This window comes from Anomaloglossus baeobatrachus, chromosome 2 (assembly GCF_048569485.1).
Source record: "Anomaloglossus baeobatrachus isolate aAnoBae1 chromosome 2, aAnoBae1.hap1, whole genome shotgun sequence".
NCBI lineage: Eukaryota > Metazoa > Chordata > Amphibia > Anura > Aromobatidae > Anomaloglossus > Anomaloglossus baeobatrachus.
The window spans coordinates 772,097,055-772,116,984 of record NC_134354.1 but is presented as its reverse complement, the minus strand read 5'-3'; the positions used below and the strand labels follow the sequence as shown (position 1 = coordinate 772,116,984).

At 46.1% G+C, this 19,930-nt stretch overlaps 1 protein-coding gene across 1 annotated transcript in view; it reads left to right on the top strand.

The window, feature by feature from the left end:
• The window catches only part of ME3 (malic enzyme 3), a 252,726-nt gene that overhangs the window by 178,072 nt on the left and 54,724 nt on the right, over positions 1–19,930 (top strand). The window contains exon 8 of the mRNA XM_075337554.1: positions 3,445–3,554. Coding sequence (XP_075193669.1) covers positions 3,445–3,554 — 110 coding nt within the window. The remainder of the gene's footprint in view (positions 1–3,444; positions 3,555–19,930) is intronic.

Genomic DNA, 19,930 nt, shown 5'->3' with positions numbered 1-19,930 from the left:
AGAGAAAGAGAAAAATAAAGAGAGAGACAGAGAGAGAAAGAAAGAGACAGACAGAGAAAGAGAGAGAAAGATGGATAGAGACAGAAAGAGAGACAGAGAAAGAGCGAGACAGAGAGAGAAAGACAGAGAAAGAGAGAGACAGAGAGAGAGAGAGAGAAAGAGAGACAGAGAAAGAGAGAGAAAGAGAGACAGAGAGAAAGACAGAGAAAGAGAGAGACAGAGAAAGACAGAGAAAAAGAGAGAGAGAAAGATGGATAGAGAGAGAGAGAAAGAGAGACAGAGAGAAAGATAGAGAGATAAAAATACAGACAGATAGAGGGAGAAAGAGAGACAAAGATAGACAGAGAGAGTGAGAGACAGAAATAGAGTGAGAGAGCGAAATATGGAGAAAAAGAGATGTGAATATACAAATATAGAGGGAGAAAGCCACATAGAGAGCGAGAGAAAGATTGAGAGAAAGAAATGTAGAAGGTAACAGATACATATATTGTGAGCGAGAGATATAGACAGAGGTAGCGAGACATATAGGTGTAGAGATAGAGGGATAAATATCAAGAAGAATAGATATAAAAAAAAGGAGAGATGTGCAATCTAAATTTAATAGTTTATTGTTTGTTTTTGGTGTATTACTGCTTATAGTTGTGTATTTATTTTTTTTTTACTTTTCTCTTTTCTTCTCTTCTGGTTGCAGTGTTCCAACCTTGGCTTCCAATACTTTGCCGTCAATAGACAGATAAAAGGATAGAGAGAAAGAGAGAGACACACACAGAAACATTGAGATACAGAGAGAGAGAAAGAAAGAGAGAGAGAAAGAGCGAGAGAGAACGAGGGAAAGAGAGAAAGAGACAGAAAGAGAGCGGTTATAGAGAGAGGAAAAAATAGAGGGGCAGAGAGAAATAATGCGACAGAGGAGTGAGATAAACAGAGAAATGCAAAGTGAGAAAGAGAGAAAAAGAGAAAGAGAGGGATAGAGAGAGGGAGGGATAGAAAGAGAGAGAAATAGAGGAGAGAAATAAACATTGAAATTTAAATAGTGAAACAGAGAAAAAGAAAGAGAGGGAAAGAGAGAGAGAGAGAAAGAGAGATAAAGAGAGGAAAAAAGATAAAGATGGATAGAAATAGAGAGAAATAGCGGAGTAAGATAGAGAAATGCAAAGAGTGAGAAATTGAGTGAGAAAGAGAGAAAAAAAGAGAGGAAGAAATAGAGAGGGATAGAGAAAAAGAGAGGGATAGAGAGAGAAATTAACAGAAATTTAAAGAGTCAAAAAGATAGAAAGAGAGAAATAGAGGGATAGAGAAAGAGGGATAGGGAGAGAGAAAGATTGAGTAATTATATATATACACACACACATGAAAGTGAAATAGAGAAATACAAAGTGAAACAGTGAGATTGAGAAAAAGAGAAATAGAGAGAGTGTGAAGGTAGAGATGTAGACACAGAGGGAGAGTCAGAGTTGGATTGAAAGGGATAGATACAGTAATCGATTGGTAGAATGAATATGAAATAGATAGTGGAACACATAAATAGTAAGGACATTGTGGGGAAGATAAAAAAAAACCCAAAAACGTTTAATGATGTTCACTACACAGAACACAATGTGTGAATGTTTGTTTGTGTTTTTTTTTTACTGTGTTCGCCGCTAATCTGCTCTCCGCGTCTCCTCCTGATCGGTGTAGTCACTGCTCCGCGCTCCTCCCATCTATTTCCTGCCTCGGGGCAAGATGGGAAGGAGGTGACGTGGGGGTCAGCAGCAGCGCGCTTGCGCACAACGAAGCAGGCCGAGGGGGAAAGCGCGGTCCCGCGATTATGGGCGGTTGCTTAGGAATAAACATCACAGCACCGCCCATAATCTTAACCCTGCGTGCACGTCACCAGCGGTGACGCTAGGCACAGTGCTCATCCCCGAGAGATGGGCACTGCGCATGCGCGGGGATGGCTAGAGCAGTGGGCGGCGTCCAGAAGTATTTAAATCAGCGATGGGGGCGGCATACAGGACCAGGGGGCAGAATAACGGCCATCAGGCAGCCCGCCCCCGTGACAGATTTACAGAATCAGAAGCCAAAAAGGTACAACTTTATAAACACTTTTTTTCGGTCAGAAAGTGGGCACAATCATAACAGGGACCTTCCTAGAATGCAGCCCAGGAGCTGCAGAGGGGGAATCTTTTAGCTTTTGGGCGAAATTTCTCATGACAGGTTCCCTTTAAACGAATATTCCAGCACTAATCCATCCCTGATCTACTGTTTGCCACACCATGCATGATAGTGATGAAGATAGTCAAGCCCAGCGCTTGGCTATCTCCAAGTATTTTCAGAGGCATACACTTGAGGCTCCTTCACATGTGCGTGCCTCCGGTACGTGTTTGGAAGTTTTCTCACGTATCGGAGACACGTACACACGTAAACCTAGGTATTCCTATGGCTTTGGACACACGTAAGTATTTGAGCACGGAATGTGTGTCCGTTCCGTACTTACGTGTGTCCGTGTGTTTCTCACGCCGACATGTCCGTTTCCTCTCCGGCATCACGGGTGTCACACGGAACGCAAACGGACCACACGGATGTGTTCCGTGTGACACGCACCGGAGAGAAGACATGTGTCTGTGAGAAAAAAAAAAAAACATTACTCACCTTCTCCAGCCCTCCTGTCTCTGCCGCTGCTGTCACTTGCTTCCAACCGCTGCTCATTATGCTCATTGAATATTCACTCCAATGCGGCCGGAAGCAGCAGCAGCACCGGAGACCGCAGATCCGCACCACGGACAGCGACGCCAGGGACAGGTGAGTAGAAAGTTTCCGTTCTCCGTGTGTTATCACGGATAACACACGGAGAACACACGTGTGCCATAAACACGGTTCACGGAGGGTAAAATGCACCTCTGACACATCCGTGAAAAACGTGCGTGGCTTTTAACAGTAGCCATTCCATTCAACTCTTTGTGGCCAATTTATTGAAGCCAGGGTAGTCACAAAGTCTCAGCTTATAGCAAGGATGGAAAGAATATATTTGGGCACTATTTAGGACACACCCGTCACCCACCTGTCTTATTGGAGATCTAACCAGAAAGGTTCTTGGATAGGATCAAGTTTGTAGCCACTGCTTTCCCAAACCTGATTTATGTAAATTACCCTCCACTTTCCTTCCCCCATACACTTGTGTTTTTAATGGGGAGAGGGTAATAAGCCAGAAACCTTATCTATTGGAGTTTTGGAAAAAAAGGTTCTTTTTCCCCAAGAACAGAGGCTACTCTAAATCTCAGGCTTTGTCTGACACTTCAGTTCAGCTACGTTCATTTCAATGGGGAAGATCTGCATTACCTGACAAAGCCTGTGAGCAAGAGGGGCGCTGTTGCAGAGAAAAACAATGCAGGACAGTAACATTTAGGATTTGTAATTTATTTATTTGACGGTCGCTATATGTTTGTTGTTTGTTTTTTTTTACAGATATGGAATGAATTGTTTGATTCAGTTTGAAGACTTTGCCAATTCCAATGCCTTCCGGCTGCTCAACAAATACCGCCACAAATACTGCACCTTCAATGATGACATTCAAGGTAAGAAGGAAGTACCTCCGATAGGAATGGGAGAACTGGAAAAAGGAGCTGATTGTATTGGGATCTGTCCAGCGGCAGACTCTCAAGAACATATTACTAAGAGGGGCACATCATGACTACCTCATTTATTCTTCATTTTAGTAGTAGTTGTCAGCATTAATCAGCAGGACGGAGTGACCAATGGGAATTTATCGTGATCTGCACTACCCAATCCAATGTATACCACTATTATAATTAATTTCAAGTCAGCCAATCATAGAATAAGATCTCAGACCAACAATGATGTGGGGCCTTCTCGGGCTGGACGCTGGCATAGGGTCTACTCTGGATGCACGCTGGCTTGGGGCCCGCTCAGGCTGGATGCTGGCATGGGGCCTACTCCAGCAAAATGCAGGCATGGGGTATGCTCAGGATGGATGCTGGTGTGGGGCCTGCTCTGGTGAGAATCAGGTGTGGGGTCTGCTCATGATGGACACTGGAATGGGGACTGGTCAGGCTGAATACTGGTGTAGAGTCTCCTCGGGCTGGATGTCAGCACAGGGCCTGCTCAAGCTAGGAGCGGAGATGAGGCCTGCTCGGGCTGGTCGTGGGGCCTGTCCAGGCTGCACGCTGGCTTGGGACCTCCTGGGGCCGGATGCTCAGGCAGGTTGCTAGCGTGGGTCTTGCTTGGGCGAAATGTAGGTTGGGAACTGCTTGAGTGAGGCATATTCGTGGGGCCTGCTCGGGCTGGACGCTGGTGTGGGGCCTGCTCGGGCTGGACGCTGGCGTGGGGCCTGCTCGGGCCTGCTCGGGCTGGACGCTGGTGTGGGGCCTGCTCGGGCTGGACGCTGGTGTGGGGCCTGCTCGGGCTGGACGCTGGCGTGGGGCCTGCTCGGGCCTGCTCGGGCTGGACGCTGGTGTGGGGCCTGCTCGGGCTGGACGCTGGCGTGGGGCCTGCTCGGGCTGGACGCTGGCGTGGGGCCTGCTCGGGCTGGACGCTGGCGTGGGGCCTGCTCGGGCTGGACGCTGGCGTGGGGCCTGCTCGGGCTGGACGCTGGCGTGGGGCCTGCTCGGGCTGGACGCTGGCGTGGGGCCTGCTCGGGCTGGACGCTGGCGTGGGGCCTGCTCGGGCTGGACGCTGGCGTGGGGCCTGCTCGGGCTGGACGCTGGCGTGGGGCCTGCTCGGGCTGGACGCTGGCGTGGGGCCTGCTCGGGCTGGACGCTGGCGTGGGGCCTGCTCGGGCTGGACGCTGGCGTGGGGCCTGCTCGGGCTGGACGCTGGCGTGGGGCCTGCTCGGGCTGGACGCTGGCGTGGGGCCTGCTCGGGCTGGACGCTGGCGTGGGGCCTGCTCGGGCTGGACGCTGGCGTGGGGCCTGATCGGGCTGGACGCTGGCGTGGGGCCTGCTCGGGCTGGACGCTGGCGTGGGGCCTGCTCGGGCTGGACGCTGGCGTGGGGCCTGCTCGGGCTGGACGCTGGCGTGGGGCCTGCTCGGGCCTGCTCGGGCTGGACGCTGGCGTGGGGCCTGCTCGGGCTGGACGCTGGCGTGGGGCCTGCTCGGGCTGGACGCTGGCGTGGGGCCTGCTCGGGCCTGCTCAGGCTGGACGCTGGCGTGGGGCTTGCTCCGGCACGACGCTGAGCTTGCACTTATCAGGAACTTTGGCTGATACGTACTATTAGCCTGTGCGTCTGGCACGGTTATTGGGTCACAAAAATCCAGACGCTGGGACTTCCACTGTTTTGATGGCACTAGAAGTATTTTCACATTTCTGAATATTGTGATGAGCTGAGCGTTCACTTTTGCAGACAGAGAGTTGGGAATGACGAGCCTCGGGCAGATAACAGCTTTACATTGATTTAGCTGCTGTAATTGGATATAGACTGCGATAAAAAGCTGATGGAAATCTGTCACACTCGGCTTCTGACGAGACAGATGGGAAACACTTCAGCTCTTCAACATGGATATGTTTTGCTAAGAGAATTGTACTATACTGCCCCCCTCTGGACGGCTCAGTAACATGGTGACCAATGCAGCCCCCTATATGTTGCAACTGATTTCTCCTTCTATGTAAAAATCCTTCTGGCATAACACAATTGTGTGGATTTTCCTGTGTAATTGTGAGTGTTACGGTGTTATTACGTAGCTGGCACAGTGGCTATTACAGTAATACACTACCACTGTGTGAACAGCATAGTAATACTCATACAGTTATGTCATTTAAAGGGGATTTTTACCTAATCTAAGAGTTGCATGATTTAGGGACAGAGACCCTGATTCCAGCGATGTGTCACTTACTGGGCTACTTGCTGTAGTTTCTATAAAATCACTGTTTTATCAGCAAGGGATTATTACTAGTGGACTAAAACTTGTTGCAGGTAGTCTAACCACACCCTCACCACTGGTTTGCAGCTTTCTGCTTGCAGATAGCTTGCAAGCAGCAGTGTGGACGGGGGTTTACAGAGCTCAGCATTCAGAGAATTGCTAGATCTGCAGAAGGTAAAACAGTTTTTAGTCAAAACTTCAGCTAGCAGCCTGGTAAGTGATAATTTGCTGGAATCTGGGTCTCTGCACCTACATTATGCTGCTCTCACATTATGTAGCAAACTTCTGGTGATATATTATTCCCTTTAAAGGGAGTCTGTCAGGTGTTTTTATAGTACAAAACCAATGGTATCCTGGAATAGAGCTTCAGCAGCCCTTTCAGGATCAGTAACATTTATTGCTTTACCTTATCCTGTTATCTTGCTGTAAGCCCCAGAGCAATAAGTGTAACGCTCCCGCTAGTCAAGCATATGTGAATCCAAACTCATTATGTGCTGCTCTCCACGCCCCCCATCTCTCAGCAGTGATAGTAAATGACAGTGAAGATTTTTTACTATCACTGATGCCAGCACAGGAGAGGTGGGCGTGGGGAGCAGCGCATAATCAGTGTGGATTTCCATACACTTGACTAGTCGTCCCGCAACACTGAATTTTCCGAGGCTTACAGCAAGATAACAGGATAAGGTAAAGCAATAAAAGTTACTGATTCTGAAAGGGCTGCCAAAGCTCTATTCCAGGATGCCATTAGTTTTGTACTATAAAAACACTTGACAGATGCCCTTTAATGTATGTACAGATGTGATTCTGCATAGAAATATTTGTAATGTCTTCAACCGCATTTTAATTCATTGTCATAGGTTCCCACACAATTGTGCAAGATACATTATTGTGAATGGTACCAGCTACATAACAGTACCATTACGTTCAATTGTGGTTGGACTGGCACTTTGTTCTTTAGCTTGCAAGGTTCACTGACAAGTGGCTTGCTCACTGGCAGACACAGACAGTAAAGGGCCCCTGTACAAGAGCAATATGTGAGCCCTATGTAGTCCAATAGTTCACCATAATAGACAATTCCACTTGCTTTGGAAGTAGAAATGGGCCCCCTTACCACTTGGGCCAGTCTGTCTCAGCACCTGGCTGGACTAACGCCCACACAGCACCCAGTGCTCGAAAACTACCGTAGTTTTTGCTTACCCTTTAGCTGGACCCAGACTGCATGTGAAAGGATCCCCTCTTGATTCACAGTAGTGACACCCACGATGACATTTCGAAAAAAAAATTACCCGAAAGCCTTCTCAAGAACGTCTCAAAGTTTGGGAGCTCTTAGTTTTCTTAAATAAATTTGTCTTACATAGCACTCGAATCTTCTGCTGCTCTGATGGCTTGTATTGGGACCACAAGTGATGCCATCTTGTCCATCAGTCACCTGAGAACTGGGGGTCGCCAGTTGAGATGACTACGGGATGGGATGTTATTACAGTCATTAGTCATCGGACTACAGTACAGCAATCAAATTCATAATTTATGGATGACATCTCTTCTAGTCCCGGGAGGGATCACCGGGAGCTACGACTACTGGATGGGATGTTATCACCGTCATTGGTCATTGGACTACTGAACAGCAATCAAATTTAATATTTATGGATGACATCTTATCTAGACCCGGCAGGGACCACTGGAGCTGTGACTACAGGATGAGACGTTATCACCGTCATTGGTCATCGGACTACTGTACAACAGTCAAACTCATAATTTATGGATGACATCACGTCTAGTCCTGGCAGGAACCACCGGAGTTGCGACTACGGGATAAGACGTTATCACCGTCATTCGTTATTCAACTACTGTACAGCAGTCAAACTCATGATTTATAGATGACTTCACGTCTAGTCCCCGGAGGCTGCAACAACTGGATGGGACGTCATCACAGTCATTGGTCATCAGACAACTGTACAGCAATCAATCACATGATTTATGGATGACATCTCATCTAGTTCCGGGAGGGACCACCGGAGCTGCGACTACGGGATGGGATGTTATCACTGTCATTGGTCACAGGACTACTGTACAAAAGCAGTCAAACTCTTGATTTATGGATGACATCTCATCTAGACCCATTAGGGACCTCCGGAACTGCGACAACTGGATGGGACGTTATCACCATCATTGGTCATCGGACTACTGTACAGCATTCAGACTCATGATTTATGGATGACATCTCATCTAGACCCAGGGGGGACCACCGGAGCTGCGACAACTAGATGGGACGTTATCACCGTCATTGATCATCGGACTACTGTACAACAGTCAAACTCATGATTTATGGATGACATCTCATCTAGACCCAGGAGGGTCCACCGGAGCTGCGACAACTGGATAAGACGTTATCACTGTCATTGGTCATCGGACTACTGTACAGCAATCAGACTCATGATTTATGGATGACATCTCATTTAGTTCTGGGAGGGACCACCGGAGCAACAGCAAGTAGGACTTGTTTCTTCTGCCTTCCTAAATGTTGACAAATCCTAGAACAAACCTCTTTAATATGGATGTGTGTCTGGACCACCTAGAGAACATTGGAAATCGTGTCAAGAGTTGAATGTTGTCATCAACGTTGATGATATGGAAATATACTACACCAACGTTTCACCAACAATATCAAATAGAATTGCTAAAAAAAAAACACACTAGAAAAACATGTGTACCGAAATTACACATGGGTAAACTACGCAAATCATCAAGAATGAAGCGACATAAGGAAACGGAGATTAGCATGATATTAATTACCAGTTTCCAGCGCCAAAGGAAAACCTCATCGCTCTTCCATTATCTTCTCTTGTTACTACATTTCATTTCCTGCTACATCTGTTCATCGAGTACGATCGAAAGGAAACGGCAATCTGCAAAGATAATATCAATCTTTATTAACAACAACGTCAGTAAGAGCCCCGTAAAGCCGGGGATGTCACAGAAAACATAGGATGTGTGTGCTGGAAGCGTAGGAATCACACAAACGATGGATGCAGATGTTCCGTCTACACATCATCCAGAGGATCGGATGTCAAAACAGCCCAGCTGAAAATCACAAGCCAAGGAAATTCAGTGAATATATTATGCTTCCTATTGTCTGGTGGATCGGCATTAGCATGTAGGACGGTTTTCAGATATTCGAGTCTAATTTCCGTGATGCGAATATTTTGGTGAAACCTTCAGCTGTTACTCATTATTTTTCTTTGTAAACCTATTGAGACTGAAGTTCTTGGAGGAGGATCAAATATAACATTTTTGTGATGGTATTTTGGCCTTTGTTTTATCCTCTCACCTTTTCCCATAATATGATGTTTCCCACAACATTTTACTTGTCTTCAGCTGGTAGATCTTCTGTTCCTAACTCCAAGGCTATGCTCATACATTGTGCTGCTACTTCTATCCTTACGTTAGGACATACAGACGTTATAGAAATCGACCCTCCCTGGAGAAGTCCTCCTATGAGTCAGAAGAATGAGCCGCTAAGAAACAGTGGTATTTTCTTGAGCGATCTTAAGTGTCCCGCGTACTACATTGTACTAGATTGGTCTGAAAGGTCCCTTAGACAGATTTGGTGGTAGCCACACCATCTAGCAGGTCCAACAGGAACCCTGTTCACCACCCTTTATTCCATACACGGAGATCTGGATTTATTATGGGGCTCTTGGGTTGTGTCCATGGAGTAGCTGCTGGCAATGATTGTCAAACTCGTAAGGAAAGTATCAGAAAGGACAATTCATGGAAATTCCATTGGTGGTTACTCTGCACCGACAAGTCACAACCAAGGAGTCTGATTTATAATCTCATGTTGCAGAGCTCTTTCACAAGATTTCTCTCCTTAAGAAAGAATCAAAATGTCAACACCCGATTCTTTAAACCCCAGGTGACTCTTACCCTTCTCTCTCTTCTTATTTCTTTCACACATCTCTATATTTTTTTTCACAAATCTTTCTTATCACTCCAATCTGAACATGTACTCTCAGCCCCTTTTTTTCTGGTTAAAGGGGCATAGGCCATCCTGTTTTTAGCAGCATATTTTTTCCCAATGGGGACTCATCCATCTTGTCTAATTCCACTTTCCTCCACATTGAAAGAGTTAGAAGAACCCCTTAGAAATATACAGTATATTTGACCATTCCTGTTTCCAAAACAATTCTAGTTCAGTTATGCTTGATGGTCGCCGAGGATGGACAGCCCGCTTCAAATCATCCCACAGATGTTCAATGATATTCAGGTCTGGGGACTGGGATGGCCATTCCAGAACATTGTAATTGTTCCTCTGCATGAATGCCTGAGTAGATTTGGAGCGGTGTTTTGGATCATTGTCTTGCTGAAATATCCATCCCCTGCGTAACTTCAACTTCGTCACTGATTCTTGCACATTATTGTCAAGAATCTGTTGATAATGAGTTGAATCCATGCGACCCTCAACTTTAACAAGATTCCCGGTGCCGGCATTGGCCACACAGCCCCAAAGCATGATGGAACCTCCACCAAATTTTACTGTGGGTAGCAAGTGCGTTTCTTGGAATGCTGTGTTTTTTTGCCTCCATGCATAACGCCTTTTTGTATGACCAAACAACTCAATCTTTGTTTCATCAGTCCACAGGACCTTCTTCCAAAATGTAACTGGCTTGTTCAAATGTGCTTTTGCGTACCTCAGACTCTGTTTGTGGCGTGCTTGCAGAAACGGCTTCTTTCGCATCACTCTCCCATACAGCTTCTCCTTGTGCAACGTGCGCTGTATTGTTGACCGATGCACAGTGACACCATCTGCAGCAAGATGATGCTGCAGGTCTTTGGAGGTGGTCTGTGGATTGTCCTTGACTGTTCTCACCATTATTCTTCTCTGCCTTTCTGATATTTTTCTTGGCCTGCCACTTCTGGGCTTAACAAGAACTGTACCTGTGTTCTTCCATTTCCTTACAATGTTCCTCACAGTGGAAACTGACAGTTTAAATCTCTGAGACAACTTTTTGTACCTTCCCCTGAACAACTGTGTTGAATAATCTTTGTTTTCAGATCATTTGAGAGTTGCTTTGAGAAGCCCATGATGCCACTCTTCATAGGAGATTCAAATAGGAGAACAACTTGCAAGTGGCCACCTTAAATACCTTTTCTCATGATTGGATACACCTACCTATGAAGTTCAAAGCTCAATGAGGTTACAAAACCAATTTAGTGCTTTAGTAAGTCAGCAAAAAGTAGTTAGGAGTGTTCAAATGAAGAAATTGATAAGGGTGCCCATACTTTTGCACCGTTCAAATTTTGTTTAAATGCGGATTGCACATTTTCTTTTAGTACAATAAACCTCATTTCAATCCAGAAATATTACTCAGTCCATCAGTTATTAGATATATGAAACTGAAATAGCTGTTGCAAAACCCCAAATTGTTATAAAGCATAAAGGTTAACATTAATAGGGGTGCCCAAACTTTTTCATATGACTGTATTTGTACTTCCAATCACTTCCTATATCCAATAATCTACTTCTTATAAAGTTTTCTTCTTCATCCAAACAATGGGTTTGTGTACTGTCCAGCAGCTGAGCAGGTGTCATCAGCTCCTTGATATGGCAAATGAGGTAGCACCACACCCTACTTAAACTCCCAGCATACTTCTCGATGTCACCAGTTTTTGCTTGATTTTCTTTTTATCTGCTAGTGTGGTTTCTGATGGTTTTATTCTGATTCTGATCCAGCTTGGGGCCTTGATTTCATTTATCCTGCAATCTTTCCTCACTCTGACCCTTGTGATGGGGTTACTCACTTTGCTTGCTTCTTAGAGGTAGCATACAAGAACACTTTAAAAGTCCAGCAGGAGTATTAAACCAGCACATAAACCATACCAGGAGCATAACACAAATCCTCTTCTAGCTTAAAAGAATACACACACAGAAACACAGTCCGAATCATTCATGGTACGCACAGGTTCAGATACAGTAAAACTTCACAAGTAAGCCAGTGGCGCTAACTCAGCCTCCACTCACTGATACCGGTGAGTATACATACCGCTCTCCAAAGGTACCTTGCAGAGGTATCACAAACCTCCATATAACTTTGTTCCTGCACAGAGGGGTATGAGGTATAGCTATAATAATGGCAACTCTGTTCCTGCACAGGGCACCAAGGCCTGAGATCTCGTGTTACGGATCACAGGGGTGCTCTAATATAAACTCTACCGAGCACTGTTATTTCACAGCGTCAGGTTACAACTTATCACTTCTGTTACTTCACAAAAGCAAATATATATGTGGCGTACACAGTACGAATAGGGTGTATTTAGTGGACACTAACTGTATCCCACAATGGAGGAGACTCAAAGGGTGTGTAGAGGAGTCAATGAGGTCACTAGCTCCTATCAAGGACTACTGTGGAGTTCCACCGGCTAATCACCAGTGAACCCAGTACTAGTGTAGCCCAGAAGCTCTGCCTAACCAGCAACTGACCCTAAACTGGTCTGATGTGACCGCGACGCCTCGCCCTACACCTGCCTCCTAACCCTGTATCAGTCCCAGAGGACTTCCACGCTTGGCCCTGTACTAACATGGTAAGTGCTTGCTGCACCACGTATGAAGACGACTGAGCGCGGCCATGTGGGTGCCCAAGGCTTATATAAACTAAGGACAACCCACAAGATGGAGATCCCTATGCCCGTCCAAACCATAACCAATGAGCGGTCTTCCATGTGATCACAAGTCACTGATGACATCACTGTGGCAAATTGGATCGTGCCACGTCATCTGTGATGTCACTAGGCCAATGGGATTGCGCCACGTCATCTAGACACCTGATGCACTAAGTGCCTGAGCATGCTCAGAAGCCTGAACCACTGACTTAAGGCCGCTTTACACACTGCGATATCGGTACCGATATCGCCAGCGTGCGTACCCGCCCCCATCGGGTGTGCGACACGGGCCAATCACTGCCGGTGTCGCACAACATCGCCCGGACCCGTCACACGGACTTACCTTCCCTGCGACGTCGCTGTGACCGGCGAACCGCCTCCTTTCTAAGGGGGCGGTTCGTTCAGCGTCACAGCGACGTCACAGCAGCGTCACTGAACCGCCGCCCAATAGAAGCGGAGGGGAGGAGATGAGCAGGACGTAACATCCCGCCCACTTCCTTCCTTCCGCATTGTGACCGAGATGCAGGTAAGGTGAGGTTCCTCATTCCTGCGGTGTCACACGGAGCGATGTGTGCTGCCGCAGGAACGAGGAACAACTTCGTTACTGCTGCAGTAATGATATTTGAGAATGGACCCCTATGTCACCTATGAGCGATTTTTCACGTTTTTGCGATGATGAAAAATCGCTCATAGGTGTCACACGCAACGGCATCGCTAAAGCGACCGGATGTGCGTCACAAATTCCGTGACCCCAACGAGATCACTTGAGCGATGTCGTAGCGTAGCTTATGTCTCAGAATTGAGATTGTCAGGCTGAGCATGCTCAGAAGGCACAACCCAGAACTTAGGCTGAAAACACCTAGATGTTCAGGTCAGTACCTGACACTCAAGGAAGTGAACCAAACAAGGCCGAGCAAAGGGGGAAATCGTCCCAGGAGGCATCCGAGAAGACGCCGCAGCTCGGTTTGTGACACCACCTTCATGATACATACTCTCTGCCATGTTCCACCCTGTTTAGCTTAATTTTGCTTTCACTGAGCACCTCACATCTCACTTAAGATGTTTCCTTGATTATGATTTTGTGTAGTAATCCTTCCTCTGTTTTTTTCCTTCCTGACACTTTCTTTGTGGGTTTGACAATCATTGCCAGCAGCTACTCCATGGACACAACCCAAAAGGCCCCTAGTAAATCCAGATCCCTGTATATGGGATAAAGGATGATGAACAGGGTTCCTCTTGGTCCTGCTAGATGGCGTGGCAAGCACCAAGTCCATTTAAGAGTTCTTTCAGATGTCCGTGTCTTCACTGCTCCTTTAAACATTACTTATCATTTAACTTCATTATTCTTTTAGGTTTCAGAGTATTTTGTCCTTAACTTTGTGCTTTCAAGTGTACTGACGGGAGATGATTGACAGGGAATTCTTTGGAAACTTGCCTCCTATTCCAGTCTCGTAAATCTCATTGCCCTTCCCACAACCTAAATCAACACCAAATACGACAGCAAAATATTATTTTAATGTGGGAAGATACTCTGACGTTATCTCCCTAGATTTAATATTTTTATCTCATATTAAACTTTATTTTTTTAAGCTTTATTCATTTTCTTAGTTTTAAATCTTTTTTTTCTTTTTTTAGTGTTCCTTAGGCATAAATTCCTGCCAAGATAAACTTAAACAGGTCTAATAATTACTAAACATATTTATTTTGGTTCCTTAACAGAATTTGTGGATTTACTAAATTCTGAAGGGAATTAGAGCCTTATTTTTTGTTCTTTATGCTAGACTTTAAGCGGTGATCCCTGACCGATAACTCTGTAAAGTGTTCCTCCTTTATCTGTTTTCTAAACTATATGGGACTTTAATAAATTAAATCATGTAGACCAAAACATACCTGGAGATCATGAAACCTCTCTGACATTTATAGAGATAGAAAGAAATCAATAAAATATGACCTTTTATTTCATAATTACGAATCATAAGCAGTGTACTGCAGGATATTAAGACAAGAACCTTCTAGTAGAGCCGCTAGAGCAACTTTCAAGCCAGACTGTCCCGCCAGAGTGTAGAGACGCTCAGCGTGATGCGCAACACCAAGGTAACAACGGGAATGGTATAGAAGGAAGGAACTGGTGATCGGGGGAGAGGAGACACCTCCTGCAACTCACCTGAGTCTGTACCCTACGCTCCCTAACCTCCCTATATGGGTTCTTAACCCCCGTCGCTGTCATGTGTCTAGGCCCTCACTAGCCCTGAACACATCCTGGCTAGTGTGAAGGCCGGCTAGAACACTAGTCTCACCACTGCAATAATACAACATGAGGTAAGAAAGACAGACAGAGGGAAGATAGACACAAAAAGGGAAACACTTGTGGCTTTTGGTATTCGAATGGCTGCATGGTCCTGATTGTTAAAATAAACATTTAATGAGTTCAATTAAAGAGTAAAAAGCGTCATGACTCCAATTTTATTTGGTCTCTAACCACCCAGCATGAAAGCTATTCAGTCTCTTCCCACCCAGCATGACTGACAGCTGCAGCTTGTACTGAGCTGAGTAAGAGCTCAGCAGCAGTAGGGTGGAAAGACACTGAGATCTGTCAAGTCTGGTGGTTAGAGATTCAGCAGCATGGAGGAGGGACACAGGAGCTGTCAATCAGATTTGGTGAGTTTTGGCAGCAGAGGAGGAGGGACAGTGAGGCGCTGTCAATCAGACTAGGTGATTTGAGCTTCAGCATCATGTAGGAGGGACAATCAGACTGGGTGAACTTTAGCAGCATGGGAGGAGGGACAGTGAGAGCTGTTAATGAGGGGATTCAACAACAGAGAGCTGTCAATCAAGGTAGGTGAGCAGAGCTTCAGCAGCAGAGAGGAGGGACACTGAAGACATGTTAATCAGGCTAGGGGGTTGGAGATTCAGCAACAGGGAGGAGGAACACAGGAGCTCTCAATGAGTCTAGGTGAATTTCAGCAGCAAAGACGAGGGACACTGCTGAAATGTTAATTATGCTCGGTGGGTGGTGTTTCAGCAGTAGGGTGGAGAGACACTGAGGAGCTGTCAAATCAAAAAAGGTCCATGGAGCCTCTGTTAGGAGTCTCGACACAGAAAATAGCCAGATATCCCTCCGGGAAGGACCTAGCCAAGGAGTGGCTCTTTTTAAGGAGACCACCATAACCACCATATTAAGTGCCCTTTTAGTCAATATCCAACTCTTTAACGAGTTTAAAGATATGACAAGGGAAATACCAAGGCCAGGAATCCATCCACAGACAGCTGTTCCAGGGTATTGCCCCTCATCAGTGTGGAGTAGGATTCTGGGTAGGTAAGAACAATGCCTAGTAGACCAACAAGACAAAACAATCACTGATCTCAAGGAGACCAGCCAGAAAAAACACTGCCGGCAGCCAGCAGAGGCTGGGAGCTGTCAATTAGGCTAGGTGAGCTGACCTTCAGCAGCAGAGGAACAGGGACACTGTGGAACTGTCAATCAGACTTGGTGGGTGGAGATTCAGTAACATTGAGGAGAGGCACTGAAGAACTGTCAGACTTGGTGGTGGAGATTCAGTAACATTGAGGAGAGGCACTGAAGAACTGTCAGACTTGGTGGGTGGAGATTCAGTAACATTGAGGAGGGGCACTGAAGAACTGTCAGACTTGGTGGGTGGAGATTCAGTAACATTGAGGAGGGGCACTGAAGAACTGTCAGACTTGGTGGGTGGAGATTCAGTAACATTGAGGAGAGGCACTGAAGAACTGTCAGACTTGGTGGTGGAGATTCAGTAACATTGAGGAGAGGCACTGAAGAACTGTTAGGCAGGCTTTGCATGTTGCAACATCGCAAGCCGATGCTGCGATGTCGCACGCGATAGTCCCCGCCCCCGTCGCAGGTACGATATCTTGTGATAGCTGGCATAGCGAAAATTATCGCTACGCCAGCTTCACATGCACTCACCCATCCTGCAACCGTCGCTCTGGCCGGCGACCCGCCTCCTTCCTAAGGGGGCGGGTCGTGCAGCGTCATAGCGACGTCACACGGCAGGCAGTCAATAGGGGCGGAGATGCGCAGGATGTAAACATCCCGCCCACCTCCTTCCTTCCGCATTGTGGCCGGCGGCAGGTAAGGTGAAGTTCCTCGCTCCTGTGGCTTCATACACAGCGATGTGTGCTGCCGCAGGAACGAGGAACTACATCGTACCTGTCGCTGCACCGGCATTATGGAAATGTCGGAGCCTGCACTGATGATACGATAACGAGGCTTTTGCACTCGTTAATCGTATCATCTAGGATTTACACACTACGACATCGCAAGTGACGCCAGATGTGCGTCACTTTCGATTTGACCCCACCGACATCGCACCTGCGATGTCTTAGTGTGCAAAGCCGCCCTTTGACTTGGTGAGTGTAGATTAAGTAACATTGAGGAGAGGCACTGAAGAACTGTCAGACTTGGTGGTGGAGATTCAGTAACATTGAGGAGAGGCACTGAAGAACTGTCAGACTTGGTGGTGGAGATTCAGTAACATTGAGGAGAGACACTGAAGAACCGTCAAGGTAAGAGTCCGAAACAAATGATATTTTTTGAATTTCAGTAAGCTTGTTTTATTGATGCAAAGGACCAAACAAATCTGACGTATCGGCCTTCACATATAGGCCTTCCTCAGAGATGGTCTATGATACAAATATACAGAAAGAAAAAGGCAAAATTATTACATGTACAGATATACACATGTCATATGAGCAGTACAGTATGAAATCATAACAGTGGCATCAACAAGCCTATAAACACCGATATTAGATTCAGAATCAGAAAAGAAAAAACAATATATCACAAAGATTCCATTAAGTGAAATGATATATATTTGAGAAGGTTCACACTACTGGGAACGAGGGCCACCCTAACCCTGAACAAATCAGAAAACATAGGACATACCTATATGATTACGGAGAAAATATGTATTCGAGTGACTACTCAAAACGAACTCCTCATGTTATACACGAATGCCTAAAAATAGACACATGTAAATATACTAGAACTGGCCATGAGTGAGGGGTATGAGTAAAATAGAAAGTATAGGAAATGTGGAAGATATGAAGCAAAAGGCAGCAGAAGAAGAAGTCAGAGAAGGGATTGTGGAAAAATCAGTCGCGGATTATATAGAGACAAGTAAAGAGGGAACGGAAAAGAGAGAAAGCATGTAACAGAACATAAGAAACGGGAAGGGGGAGGCAGACCCAGAGGAAAGAGAGCATGACAAAGGACGAGTGGAAGTAATGGAAAAAAGAGGGAAAGAAAGAGAAAACAAGCACTGCACTCTACAAATGAAATCAAATAAAAATACCTTTGTAAACATCAAAAGATGCAGTAGATTACACACCGGTAATATATAAGTAATACCGGGGGTCAGCTTATGTGGTACTATGAAAAAAAGATTTATAAATTGTCTGTGCCCGCGCCCGGCCCACTCCTTCCATCACTTACACATCGTGACCGCTGCTTACGCATGCGCTGATCGGCCTGCTGGCCCTTCTGCGCATGCGTGATTCATGCGTTCCACGATAGCGGTTCACCACTCTGCTTCCTGGTCACATGTGCGGCTCGTCATTGATCACGCACGCAGACCGGCTGTGGCCGCTGGTGGCGCATGCACAGATTGATCCTTGTGGTCTCTCGGCGCCTGGGCCTTTTGCGTGCCACGGTCCGGTCCTGGCTTTCACCAACAGGTGACTTCCCTTTAGCAATTATGCACCCCTTAAATAGGTCCTACTTCCTGCCTGCCATGTGCACCGCAGGATTCACACCGATACTCACACAGGAGTTTCTCCTCCATCATATGACATGTGTATATCTGTACATGTAATAATTTTGCCATTTTCTTTCTGTATATTTGTATCATAGACCATCTCTGAGGAAGGCCTATATGTGAAGGCCGATACGTCAGATTTGTTTGGTCCTTTGCATCAATAAAACAAGCTTACTGAAATTCAAAAAATATCATTTGTTTCGGACTCTTACCTTTACGGTGTGCCCGAGTTATTTTTTGACTCTATTGCTAGTTTTCTCGGAGGCACCAATTATTTCTAGAGTGAGCCAGACTCTATTTTGTATTGACTGAAGAACTGTCAGACTTGGTGGTGGAGATTCAGTAACATTAAGGAGGGGCACTGAAGAACTGTCAGACTTGGTGGTGGAGATTCAGTAACATTGAGGAGGGGCACTGAAGAACTGTCAGACTTGGTGGTGGAGATTCAGTAACATTGAGGAGAGACACTGAAGAACCGTCAGACTTGGTGGGTGGAAATTCAGTAACATTAAAGAGGGACACTGAAGAACTGTCAGACTTGGTGGGTGGAGATTCAGTAACATTGAGGAGAGGCACTGAAGAACTGTCAGACTTGGTGGGTGGAGATTCAGTAACATTAAGGAGGGACACTGAAGAACTGTCAGACTTGGTGGGTGGAGATTCAGTAACATTAAGGAGAGACACTGAAGAACCGTCAGACTTGGTGGGTGGAGATTCAGTAACATTGAGGAGAGACACGGAAGAACTGTCAGACTAGGTGGGTGGGGATTCAGTAACATTGAGGAGAGACACGGAAGAACTGTCAGACTTGGTGGGTGGAGATTCAGTAACATTGAGGAGAGGCACTGAAGAACTGTCAGACTTGGTGGGTGGAGATTCAGTAACATTAAGGAGGGACACTGAAGAACTGTCAGACTTGGTGGGTGGAGATTCAGTAACATTAAGGAGAGACACTGAAGAACCGTCAGACTTGGTGGGTGGAGATTCAGTAACATTGAGGAGAGACACGGAAGAACTGTCAGACTAGGTGGGTGGGGATTCAGTAACATTAAGGAGGGGCACTGAAGAACTGTCAGACTTGGTGGTGGAGATTCAGTAACATTGTGGAGAGACACTGAAGAACTGTCAGACTTGGTGGGTGGAGATTCAGTAACATTGAGGAGAGACACTGAAGAACTGTCAGACTTGGTGGTGGAGATTCAGTAACATTGAGGAGAGACACTGAAGAACTGTCAGACTTGGTGGGTGGAGATTCAGTAACATTAAGGAGGCGCACTGAAGAACTGTCAGACTTGGTGGTGGAGATTCAGTAACATTGAGGAGAGACACTGAAGAACTGTCAGACTTGGTGGGTGGAGATTCAGTAACATTGAGGAGGGGCACTGAAGAACTGTCAGACTTGGTGGGTGGAGATTCAGTAACATTGAGGAGGGGCACTGAAGAACTGTCAGACTTCGTGGTGGAGATTCAGTAACATTGTGGAGAGACACTGAAGAACTGTCAGACTTGGTGGGTGGAGATTCATTAACATTGAGGAGAGACACTGAAGAACTGTCAGACTTGGTGGTGGAGATTCAGTAACATTGAGGAGAGACACTGAAGAACTGTCAGACTTGGTGG